General features: G+C 43.0%; 1 protein-coding gene across 3 annotated transcripts in view; it reads right to left on the bottom strand.

Annotated features, from left to right (window-relative positions):
• Positions 1-552: 552 nt before the first annotated feature.
• GPR19 (G protein-coupled receptor 19) overlaps positions 553-13280 on the bottom strand; it is a 35750-nt gene continuing 23022 nt past the window's right edge. For all 3 annotated transcript variants that reach the window (XM_019961533.2, XM_070790061.1, XM_070790062.1), the window contains one exon: positions 553-2085. In XM_019961533.2, coding sequence (XP_019817092.1) covers positions 816-2069 — 1254 coding nt within the window. In that variant the 5' untranslated portion in view covers positions 2070-2085 and the 3' untranslated portion in view covers positions 553-815. The remainder of the gene's footprint in view (positions 2086-13280) is intronic.

Here is a 13280-nt window from a genome sequence, read left to right as displayed (position 1 = left end):
CCCTTTGGCAGTTTCTGGGCTTGCCCAGCCAGGTTCCCTGTGCGTTGCTTGAATTTGACTCAGAAGGGAGGCAGGCATCCTGGACACAGCTGAGATGGACCTGGATGTGAGGAAAACAGCACAGCGACTTCAAACGCTTCAAGGCATCATCAGCTGGTTTTAAGAGCGAATGAGAATGAGAGACAGAAAGAGACAGAAATAGGCCAACCGATAAGCTTTCTTTCCCTAAGCATCTTCATTAAAATTCAATCACAGAAAGCTACCTGGGCAAGTTCTAGTATATTCTAACATATGGAGTGCTCTCCATTAACAGATCTGGACAGAAGGTAATGTAAAAACATATAAAATATTAACACTTCCTAAATGTTGCTCAGCAGAAGAAATACAAGTCTCTGAAATGTGTCACACAGGAGATTTGATTTGGAACAGAAGCCTATAGTTAACAAAAATTCAGTAGGGAGGAGAAAAAGGAAACAGAATAAAATCAGGTTAAATCATCAATCAAAGACTGTTATGCTTTTTGGACCTAATAGTAAATAAAAAGTCAGAAAGCATTCTTTTTTTTTTTTTTTAATGCATGTAACTAATATAGTAAAGGGACTGTTGACCATAAATAAGCTCAAGGTGAAAAGCTTCCTCTAAAACAAAAAGCAACTAAATTAAAAAAGACAAAAACTAAAATCAATAGTGAATGCATTCTACATAATAAAACATTTCCCTCAGAAAATTGATTGAAAAAATACATAAATAGCTTGTTTTTATAGTTAAATTTTTAACCTCTGGTGCATAATAATAATTGAAAGAATTCTGAGAAATCAGACAAAAGTATTTGGCGGATTTGAATTAATGGGCCAAGCAAGCTTTTTTCCCTTGGCTTCCCTGTCAAACGAATCATAGATCGAGTCTTTGGTTATAGTTCTGGCCGATGGAGGGATTTCTGAGATGCCGACATAGTTTTTTTTGGCCATCCTTGAACTGGTTGTGATAGTATAGGCATTGCTTCGGTAACACTTCATCGAGGACATGCAGAAAGTCTCTTTCATGCCTCTCCTAAAATTGGCATTATAAATGGAATACAGAGTAGGTTTAGAGGCTGAGGAACTAAAGGATATCCACGTGATAGCAGTGAACACAAGGGAACTTTTCTTATAGTCTCGTTCATGGGGGTGCCACAGCTGAGCGACATGAAAAGGCAGCCAGGAGAGCAAAAAGAGCAGATTTAAAATAAGGAACATCTTGATTGTTTTCACTTTTGTCCTTGGGACAATGTTCATGGTCCGCCTCACTGTCCGGCCATCAGTGCCGATTCTCCAAATGTATTTTATGACCTTCTGGTAAAATAAGATTATGAGGATGCACGGGATCACAAAGCTCACCAAGAAATGGATGACAGTGTAGGCGGTTCCTTCCCAGGAGGAGGGAAGGAAATAGTTGCAGTGGCTGTCCCAGCTGGAGCCGTAGAAGAACAACACAGGGGTCACAAAGGTCGCCTCGAAGATCCAGGATGCGGCGATCATCTTCTTGGCTTTCTCTCTGGACACCTTGAAGCTCAGTGGGTAGACGATGGTGTAGAACCGGTCTATGCAGATGGACAGGAGCACGTAGATCTGGACACCTGGGGTGAGATACTGAAAGTAACGCACCGCCCTGCACATGGCGCTGCCCAGGGTCCAGCGGCCGGTGGAGAACTGCAGCAGGACAAAAGGCGTGCTGGCCACGCTGACCAGAAGGTCAGCGCATGCCAGGGACACCACAAAGTAATTGGTGGTGGACTGAGTCCTCCTGCTGCGGTGGATGACCAGACACACCAGGGAATTGCCAAAGATAGAAAACAACCACAGGGCCCCAAAGAAAATGCTGGCTGTGGCCACTTCCCCAGGGTTCGGTCCGTACTGTGGATCTGTTCTGTTGCTCCTCCAGCTGTGCTCTGGGGAGAGCTCCGTCAGGTCTCGGCTCGGCAGAGGGGTGGTCGTCTCTGCGCAGCTGTGGTTGTGAAGAGGCACCAGCAGTGTAGGAACAACCAAAGGTGGCTTGCTGTTATCCATTCTGTGAGCAAAAACCATATTCATTTTTCCCCTCTTAGTTCTGGATAAGGAAAGAAGAATGAGGCCTCCTGTTAAAATGGTGTTACAAGGATTGATTCCTAAGGCTAACAATGATTTAGGATGCTTAGGTCAGTTGTCATTTGTCAAGGAGGACTTGTGCATTGGTAGGAAAACATGACTACTACCCAGAAAAAGCTCTGGCTCTGCTTCTCTTTCATTTTAGGGCTGTTTCAGCTGAGCCCAGCTCAGGGTCTCCCTGGCCTCCCCTCTCTCCTGACCTTCGTCAAATGTGGTGGAACGCACAGCAAGCCCAGTCCTCCTGACGCTTGTTCCCTTCACGTGCTGGGGATCGCAGAGGGGTAGGGATCTCAGATCTGGCTCACTTTTAGGGTTTACCCCCAAATGAACTGCTGGAATTCTGGGAAGCACATGAGAAGTTCCTGAATGTCCTAACACTAAAGTAGTGAGGCTGCAAGGGAGGAAAACTTGGGCAGATGGAAACACAGACGTCAGCTATGGAAACAGCTAACAGGAATCCGAATGCAGACTGGCTGGCTACTGGGAAGGACCTTGTCCTCACTTACTGCAGAATTCCTATTACAGAAGCATCGTGGGGAACATGGAACAAACCTAACACTTTCACGTGAGCCGGAGGAGCTCATTTAATGACACAAAAACACAGCCTATTTTTCCCCAAATGATGTGCCACCTATTGATGACATGTTTGATGCTGCTGTTGCTACTGTTTCATAAAATGACACTGACTGAGAATGTGCAAGATGTCTCCTAAAGAATGTAAAACCAGGCTGCTAGAAACCTCATGGCATTGAGATAATTATAAGTAATCTACTCTAGCTTTACCCAGCCTTTATTTTAACTTTTTCTTACTACTATTCAGTTAGGGGGAAAAAGTTACACTTTTTACCAGGGAAAAACACTGTATCATTGTGAGCCATTCAATTAAAATTGAGGTGACTGTGGCTGCAGTCATCTTTAAGGTTTAATTTGGTCTGAATCTAGTAAGCAGAAAGAGGAAGCACAGCCACCGAATCCATAATAACCAGGGCTGGGGCACAGGGGAGGGCGCCCCAGCAACAGGCTCTGCCTCTTGCCCTTCCCCGGGAGCGGCTGTCACTACACCTCACAAAGAAATGTTTCTGTGGGGTCAAAGGGCAGTTCCTAATGACCCATTTTGCCTTGAAGGATATTTGCAGTGATTTGTGGTAGGGAGAGGATGTTAATATATATTGTCCTCACCAAGAAACCCCATTCAACAAAAGTCTGAAGCTCAGGGTGATGTACAAATGGCCAGGTCCATGTTCCCTTCAAGGCTTTTTTTGTCCATGAAGCAGCCCTACTTAATTTCTTAAAGAGAAACATAGGTTAACTAGCCATTTTAATAACTAAAAGACCTTTAAGTATGCCTGGCTGGTTGACAGTAAGTCGTAAGACTAGCAACCATACTTTCCATATAAAAAATCAGGACACAGTCTGAAAATGGGACGTAAGATCTAAAATTAGCACTGTCCTTGAAAATCTGTAATGCATGTGTCATCCGTACAAAATCAAAATCATCTTTTCACCTTTATGTGCGTAAAACCTACAACACTGAAAAAAGAAAAAAAAAAACTAAAATTTTTTTTTAAAGATTTAAAGTTTAAAAGGACTGATACTGAAGCTGAAGCTCCAATACTTTGGCCACCTGATACGAAGAACTGACTCTTTGGAAAAGACCCTGATGCTGGGAAAGATTGACGGCAGGAGGAGGAGGGGATGACAGAGGATGAGATGGTTGGATGGCATCAATGACTCAACGGACATGAGTTTGAGTGAACTCCGGGAGTTGGTGATGGACAGGGAGGCCTGGCGTGCTGCAGTCCATGGGGTCGCAAAGAGTCGGACACGACTGAAGTGACTGAACTGAACTGAAAGCTTAAAAATACAAGAGACAAGCAACATTCCCAGAGGGAAAGGGCTGTTCTAAATTTGTTGGGGAATGCCTGTGGCCTAAATAAAATAGGAGCTGGTGGCACGGGCGCTTTTCTGTAGTTCCACACACACTTTGAAGCCTCTGAACTTCCTTCTGCTTCTTTCTTCCTCTCATAGCAAAACTCTGCAGATAAAACTCAAAATCACCACGACCACCACCACCACCACTGATGCGCTTCGGGGGCCTTCTTCTGTCCCTTCCTCCTGCAGCTTTACAAGTGTGTCCGACCCCCGCCATACACACACACCCCCACCCACACACACACATACCCTCCTGGAAAGGGGACAAGGGAGGGGCTTCCCTCGTGATCCAGTGGTTAAGACTCCACACTTCCACTGCAGGGGAAGCATGTTTGATCCCTCTCCAGGGAACTAAGATCCCACAAGCTGTGGGGTGTGGCCAAATAAGAAAAAGAAATGGGACAAGACAGCCCGAGGAGTTGTTGAGTCTAGGTCTCACCTGATTGATGGCATGACTTTTCTGATTGGACCTAAAAGTGCTGCACCTCTGTTTACTCATTCAGTACACCAAGAAACTATGCTAGGTGCTAGGAAAACCAATGAAAAGTAAGGCCAGTAAAAGGGTAAATGTGTAAATAAGCTGTCTGCCATATTATAATGAAATTCTAAAATAATTATAATTGACAGATAAGGAGCTAAGTGGCAGAGAAAAACAGGGACCCAATTTTGCTTGGAAAAGGGAAGAAAAGGAAAGGCTTCACAAAGGAGACCAAGGTGTAAGCCAGGGACCTGGAGGAAAGGTCCCTTCTTCAGGAAGACAGGGGTTTAAAAAAGAAAAAAAAGTCCCAAACATTCCAAGGGAGAGAGCGAGCATGTGGAATAACTTGGGGGTCATCCTTCTAGGGCTGACCTTTTGGGGGCCTTTTCCCCTTCAGTTCAGTTCAGTTGCTCAGTCATGTCCGACTCTTTGAGACCCCATGGACTGCAGCACACCAGGCCTCCCTGTCCATCATCAACTCCCGGAGCTTACCCAAACTTATGTCCATTGAGTCAGTGATGCCATCCAACCATCTCATCCTCTGTCATCCCCTTCTCCTCCTGCCTTCAATCTTTCCCAGCATCAGAGTCTTTTCCAATGAGTCAGCTCTTAGCATCAGGTGGCCAAAGTATTGGAGTTTCAGCTTCAACATCAGTCCTTTCAATGAACACTCAGGACTGATCTCCTTTAGGATGGACTGGTTGGATCTCCTTCTAGTCCAAGAGACTTTTAGAGGTATAGTTTTCTGCAGACCATACTGCCCAGACCATACAGTCTCTAAATGCCCTACAATCAAACTGACCTACATTTTTCCTGTGGTTACAATGAGAAATTACATTTTCCCCATTCATGGGCTGAAATGTAGTCACCCGGTGGATGAGAACATTAACATATGCAGAATGGCTATGGTTCCCTCTTTCATAGAGCATTTTGTTACTCCTCTTCCCGGTTTGTTTTGCTTTAGAGCCATGCTGGATGTTCCCAGGGAGCTTTACAAAATGCTGATGCTGGGGTCCTTCCCTAGGGATTCAGATTTAATTGCTCTGGGGTGCAGCCTGGGCATCAGGAGGTTTCAAGAGTTCCCCAGGTGATCCCCATGTGCAGCCCGGATTAACAATCACTGCTTTAGAATTGCTTCCACATTTCTGTCTTCTCCCATTAACTATGGGGTCCTGGGAAAAGGGCGTTATTCTTTGTCTATGCTCCACAGCTTCCTCTGAAGTTCTTTACATTAATAATCGCTTATTAGCTATTGAATGAATTGACTTCAGAAAGACAGAGAGCTGAAATACAGGCCTCCTACTCTAGGTGGCTCTGCTAGGAGAATTAAAAGCAGAGATACAAAATCACTGTGTGTTCTCAGAGAGCTGGAACGCTGGCGACCATGGTGACAGGGGGAAACACAGCTCCTGACAAGAGCAGGGCAGGTGAAACTGAAGTCACCCAGGTCAACTCTCGTTTAAGGGCGAGTAAAGGCAGTTTAGGCGACCTCAGACAACCTCCTGTACCCACTCGCAGAAAACATGGTCTGCCATGTTATAACTAACTAAATTCTAGAATTCTAAAGTAAATGTTAAGAAAGCTCTCCCCTGCTCCATTAATTTGGAAATAAATATATCTTTAAGGGAGTATTTCTGAAATACAGAGGCTACGTAATTACTAGTTGTGTCTGGGTCATCCATATTCAGGAATTTTAGCAACAACAGGAAAGCCGTCTTCACCTCTTTCCAGCTCATCCTGTCTCTTCCCAACCAGCCCTGAGACTACCACATGACACAGCGGATTGAGTTGAGACTGAGGGTCCCTATTCATATAAACCTTTATCTATGTATTTTTTTATTTAAATTTATTTAAATTACAGGCTAATTACTTTACAATATTGTATTGGTTTTGCCATACATCAACATGAATCCGCCACAGGTGTACACGTGTTCCCAATCCTGAACCCTCCTCCCACCTCCCTCCCCATACCATCCCTCTGGGTCATCCCAGTGCACCAGCCCCAAGCATCCTGTATCGTGCATCAAACCCGGACTGGCGATTCATTTCATATATGATATTATACATGTTTCAATGCCATTCTCCCAAATCATCCCACCCTCTCCCTCTCCCACAGAGTCCAAAAGACTGTTCTATACATCCGTGTCTCTTTTGCTGTCTCGTATACAGGGTTATTGTTACCATCTTTCTAAATTCCAAATATATGCGTTAGTATACTGTATTGGTATTTTTCTTTCTGGCTTACTTCACTCTGATTATATAACTGGCTCCAGTTTCATCCACCTCATTAGAACTGATTCAAATGTATTCTTTTTAATGGCTGAGTAATACTCCATTGTGTATATGTACCACAGCTTTCTTTTCCATTCATCTGCTGATGGGCATCTAGGTTGTTTCCATGTCCTGGCTATTATGAACAGTGCTGCGATGAACATTGGGGTACACATGTCTCTTTCAATTCTGGTTTCCTTGGTGTGTATGCCCAGCAGTGGGATTGCTGGGTTGTATGGCAGTTCTATTTCCAGTTTTTAAAGGAATCTCCACACTGTTCTCCATAGTGGCTGTACTTTCATCTATGTATTATCTAACAGAGGAATTATCCATCTGTTGGGCTCTAAGAGATGTGTTTTAATATACAGGTGGGGAAAATGGTGGACATGAGCTGACATGATATAGAGCTAGGGAGTGAGCGACTTCTGTAATGATGCGGGCTTGCGTCTATATATAAAATGATATGTCTGTCACTTCATATTGTAATTTTTATTTTGAGTGCTGTCTCCCCCTGTTGGGTTATGAATTTCTTAAGGACAGGGACTGTGTCTTTGCTTCTATATCCCTGCAGCACATAGATATTAATAAAGGTTTACTGAATAAATAAATGGGTAGATATGTTAAGAAAAATTATCCATTATTTGAAAATAGGGCACAGAGAGCATAGCATAATTTTTTAATATCATGCTAGGACACTGTTACATGGGATTCCCCAAGGATTATTTAATTCTCTGGAAGAATGTATCTGTTCTTGATTTTGCTATTTACAATATGACTAGCACCCAGATATTACATGTAAACATGCAGATTTGTTTAGTAGAAAAAATAACCCCAAAGGTCATAGATTTATTGCCCTGTAGGACAATAACCAGTTTTGTGCCTCCTAGCAATCTTATGCTCACATTATTTAAAGAAAGAAAAAAATAGGAACACCCCCCTCAATCCCTATAAATATCCATTTATTCAAATGCTCTTAGAAGCAACCTTATTATCTCATCTGTTCCTTCAGTAATAAGTTAATGAATTTTTGACATTATGTTCATTTCTATGCTTGAATGAAAATCATGATGAATGAGAACCATGACTTTAACCTTTGGAAAACTGTATTTTGATGGGTATATGAATGATTAGATACTAATGAGAGGACCACAGAAAAGAATCAGAGGGGCACAGACGATAAACTTCACAGTTTGCCAGAGGCTATTCCCAGATAAGTATATCATTGCTGGGGAGGTTTCTTCCAGACTCAGGAAACCCTAATAACTGATTTATTTTTCCCTCCTGAAATTATACAGATTCAGAGATATTCCCATAATACAGGAAGATTACAGCAAATTAGAATTTTATGTTAAATTTACATATGATTTGGTTGGGAAAAAAATGAATGGAAACATTTTCTGTAGAATTAGCCACACAGCCTGTGGCTAATGAGCAGTGAGATTAACTGCAATGAAGACAGGAGTTATAGTAGCATCAACACCACCAAGAGTTAGTACTTTTTTTGTGGTGTGCTTTTTATCTGTCAGGTATTTCATATGCAGAGACCTTCCAGAGAAAGAGGTAATATTATTAGCCCTATTTTTCAAATGAAAAAACTGAAGTTCTTCCCCAAGGTCATACAATTGGAAAGTGGTCACCCAAGACGGCCTTGCTCCAAAGCCCACGCTTTTAACCACCACTGGCACTTCGTCTCCCAGGGGAGCCACAATGGGCTGATCTAAATTTGGAGGGTCAAACTGGCTGGACACAGACTTCTCAATCAAACACGAATATAAAATTCCCCCACAGACTCTTGCAACCCACAGATACATCTGTTCAATATGCTAGCTCAGAAATATGTGACACAGTGAACATTTGGGGGGAAAATCACTCCCACTATATACTGCAGGGAGGCTTAGCATCAAAAGTGCAGTAGACACGCTGGTCTGGAAACAGAGCCTTTCTTCAGAATAAAGAATGTGAGAGTGTTGAAAATTCATTATCAGATGATTGACTTCTGCCTTTTAAATGTAGAATGAAAGCAGAACTCTAGACTTCAGCTTGAATTGAAGTGTAGAAAAAGTCTGAACAATTCAGTATCACCCCAAGTAGGAAATTCTCTTTTAAATTTTAACTGTGGTAATTTAAGAAATATGATGGTGGTAGATATTTTCCTTAAACCCTTCACTGTTTTGTAGGATTGATTTGCCTACATATGAAATAAGACTGGAACAGAGATGGGCTGGGACTAGCTTGCATGGGGCTCCTCAGAGCACATTCCTTCCCAATTCCAAGTTCAATGACATCATGTTGGCATCATGAATCAGCCAAGGTAGGAACAGTCGCACCATGAGACTGACAAACACCACAAATAGGCTCTTTCCCTGCAGAGCCAGTAGTTACCAGCCCACCACTTCCAGTAGGGCAGTTCACAGACCAACCTATCCAAAAGTCCTGAACTCACACACATCCCTGAATTTACAAATGGCTAAGGAGGTCACACAGGTTCTTTGGAAGCTTCCTGAGTTCCTATCTTGCTTCCTGGCTCTGAGCTATGGCTCTGGTGTGGACACTGAGCTAAGCACTTTATAGAACTACGTAAGGCCCAGGTAGCTACCAGTATGACTGTGGTGGGGGAACAGGAAAACCAGAAAGAGACAAGACATTTTCTCATAATGTGCCACACAGACAGGGTTGCCAGATGAAACACAGGAAGCCCAGTTAAGCATGAATTTCAGATAAATAACATAATTTTTTAACCTAACTATGTCCCATCCTATCTTTTTATTACCTAAATCTGACAAACATACACACCTAGAACATAACCTGCTGAGACACACTTCTTTTTCAGCTCACAGTATAGGATTATTGCCAAGTGGTTATCTGTATAGGCTTTAAAGCAGACTGAAGTAGGAGCACTATCTCTGTCACTCGTTATCTAGTTGTGTGACCCAAACAAGTTATCTAACCCTCTTGATTCCAGTGTTCTCATCTGTAAAATGAGAATCTGTTCGGTCGTGTTTTTGTGATCCCATGGGCTGTAGCCCACCAGTTTTCTGTCAATGGAATTTTCCAGGCAAGAATACTGGAGTGGGTTGCCATTTCCTACTCCAGGGGATCTTCCCAACCCAGGGATTGAACCTGCATCTCTTGGATTTCCTGCACTGGCCAGTGGATTTTTACCACTGTGCCACCTGGGAAGCCCAGAAAATGAGGATAATTAGTCCCTATTTCATTTGATTATTATGAGGATTAAATGAGATAGTATATGCTCAGGAGTTAAATGAGTTATTACAAGTCAATCTGTCTGGTACGACACCCTCAGTAAGTGTTATCCTACGATAGTTCTAAAACACACCTAGCTTGGTATCTGACACATAGCAAGTGCTGAAAATATTAGCACTACTGTTAGCCCATAAAAGTCTTCTAAGCCATATGACAAGCAAATTTTAGTAACCACAGCACACATCACACCCTAGAGTCATATTACTAACATTGGTCATATAATTTAGGATTGTTAAGGATGAATGGCTTTTGTCAAGGGCCTGAATACCTCATCATTGACAACACTGCTTTTAAGGGGAAAGTCACTGAGGTCCAAATAAACAAACATAATCTTTCTCCAAGTTTCTTTATGTTGGGGGTGTGTGTGTGTGTGTGTGTGTGTGTGTGTGTGTGTGTGTGACATATTTGCCAGATGAGGGCTTCCCTGGTGGCTCAGAGGGTAAAGCATCTGCCTGCAATGTGGGAGACCTGGGTTTGATCCCTGGATCGGGAAGATCCCCTGGAGAAGGAAATGTACAACCCACTCCAGTATTCTTGCCTGGAGAATCCTATGGACAGAGGATCCTGGTAGGCTATAGTCCACAGGGTCACAAAGAGTTGGACACGACTGAGTGACTTCACTTTCTTTTTGCCAGATGAAACTTTTTCCTATACCCTGAATCAAAATATGTATTGATAATCTAACTAGATTGACTGTGTCTTTCTCAAAAGCATACAGACACTATCCTGCTTAAATTATTTCCTTTAGATAATTCTGAATAATTGCAAAAGAACCTCATAATTCCAGTGAACATTAAGTTTCTTCTCCACCATCTGAGACTCCTGGCATTGTGACTTATAAGCTTGAAATTTTCCCTAATGCCCCTCTCTCTTTCTTCTGGTTCTATAATATATATAAGTATTTCTCCATAATATTTTCAGGTCTGAGCTTTTCAATCTATTTCCCAACTGAGATCAAGCAGTTTCCTGAGATCAGATGTGGCACATTTTCTCTTTGTTTGAATATTTGTTCTGCTTTCAAGGAGAACATGATTTTTTTTGAACAGGAAAGAGTTTTCAAAAAAGCCTCTTCTAACATCACAAATGCAGGAGACCTGGGTTTGATTCCTGGGTTGGCAAGATCCCCTGGAGAAGGGCATGGCAACCCACTCCAGTATTCTTGCTTGGAGAATCCCCGGGACAGAGGAGCCTGGTGGGCTACAGTCCATGGGGTTGCAAAGAGTCGGATACGACTGAGCGACTAAGCACACACACAACATCACAAAATATCCCAAAATAATGACACTGCTGGTGAGAAATTCTAGATATCTAGAGTTAAGGAACTATATTCGTCTTTTGGAGAAGGAAGTGGCAACCCACTCCAGTATTCTTACCTGGAAAATCCCATGGACAGAGGAGCCTGGTGGGCTACAGTTCATGGGGTTACAAGAGTCAGATATGGCTTAGCAACTAAACCACCACCACCACGATTCTTCTTTCATTACCTTTACCTTTTTTTTTTGTTTTTCACATAAATTTGAAAATATTAGAAATAAACAGAGTCAGCATTCTTGGTGTGATTTCCAGAAATCAGGAGGGCTTCTATGCCCTCTGCTTCTCTCACCATTAGAGCAACCTTCTTTTAGGGTCAAAGTCCCATTTTAGTATACATGCTGCTAAGTGAGCACCAAAGGGCCACTTAAAATGTAAATGCTTCTGAAAGAGTAAATTTTAAAACATATTATCAGTATAACAGTGGTGATATCTGAGACCCTTTCTATCTTGGAGAGCTATGATCTTAGTGAAAATGAAAACAGAAGAGATGCCAGAAAGCCAACGCCACAAGCAACAGTCAGGATCTGGAGAGAATGAAGGTGGGGTGTCACATTGTGGGAAGGGATGGGTGGAGGCTGAAAGGTTGAAGCTGAAGAAGATAAACGCCATCGACTTGACAGTTTTGTGTGGGTATGGCTGGCACTGGAGAGATACATGACCCACAGAAGTCCAACAGAAAGGAGCCCAGGCTTCACCCACACGGAGGTTTACGTTGATGACAGGGGCAATCCTCCCCAGACTCTCTGTAGACCTAGCTGCAGGAGGAAATGTTAGGCCGTACCGGCTCCTCTTTGGGGGAATGTATAAATGACACGATCCAGTATTTCCCACCCCAGCTGCCACTTAGTACGGATCTATGTGGAAGCCTGAATAACACTTCTGTCTCTCTACCGTTCTCACAAAGTCTGTGGTCAGATAAAATGCGAAAGAAACAAACAGCAATAAACTTCACCCTACGAAATGACCACTTTGTTATGACAGGATATATACACAGCAGTCCTCAATCACATGTTATCTGATATTTTTTATCATCTAGGAGAAGCCAGGATTGGGCTAATTGCTGGAGATACAGAGGTAAACTAGAGCTCTCCTCTAGTGGGAGAAATAATATTACATAGCTAAATAAGAAAAAGTACACAATTAATAAATGGTTAGTGCCATGGGAAAAAACAAAGCAGAATGAAGGTCCAGAATGGGCAGGAAAGGGATGGCAAGTGGGTGGTTGGCTGGTCACCCAGTGGCCATTCCCAACACCTCCCCTGCCTTCCTTGTCTCCAGAGGCTGACAAGGAAAGATAATCACCTTCTACCAACCCTTGTAGCTAGGGGTGGTCATATCAACATCATCTCCTCTGGCCACTGAGACAAGAGAAAGCCTCCTTGTAGGGTGCTGGGAGGCTCGCGAAAAAAATCTTTCTTAATAAAAGGAAAAGGGCATGTCGGGAGTGTTCTTTCTTATGAGCCTGGCTATCCCTCACTTTCTGCCTTTGTAAACTGTCACATAATGATATCAGTGCAATTGGTGGTATCTTATGAGGTTAAGGGACGTCCTAAGACTCTCAAAGATACCACACAGTGCTCTGACATTACGGAGCTGCCAGAACACCTGCCTCCAGACTACTTATTAAGTAGTCCTTGAGGTCTTAAGCCCTTTTGAGTTTTCTGTTCAGTTCAGTTCAGCAGCTTGGTCGTGTCCGACTCTTTGCGACCCCATGAATCGCAGCACGCCAGGCCTCCCTGTCCATTACCAACTCCTAGAGTTTACCCAAACTCATGTCCATTAAGTCGGTGATGCCATCTAACCATCTCATCCTCTGTCGTCCTCTTTTCCTCCTGCCTTCAATCTTTCCTGGCATCAGTCTTTTCAAATGAGTCAGCTCTTTGCGTCAGGTGGCCAAA

Source organism: Bos indicus, chromosome 5 (assembly GCF_029378745.1).
Source record: "Bos indicus isolate NIAB-ARS_2022 breed Sahiwal x Tharparkar chromosome 5, NIAB-ARS_B.indTharparkar_mat_pri_1.0, whole genome shotgun sequence".
Taxonomy (NCBI): Eukaryota; Metazoa; Chordata; class Mammalia; order Artiodactyla; family Bovidae; genus Bos; species Bos indicus.
The sequence above is the reverse complement of the archived record's forward strand: the minus strand, read 5'-3'. Positions and strand labels throughout refer to the sequence as shown.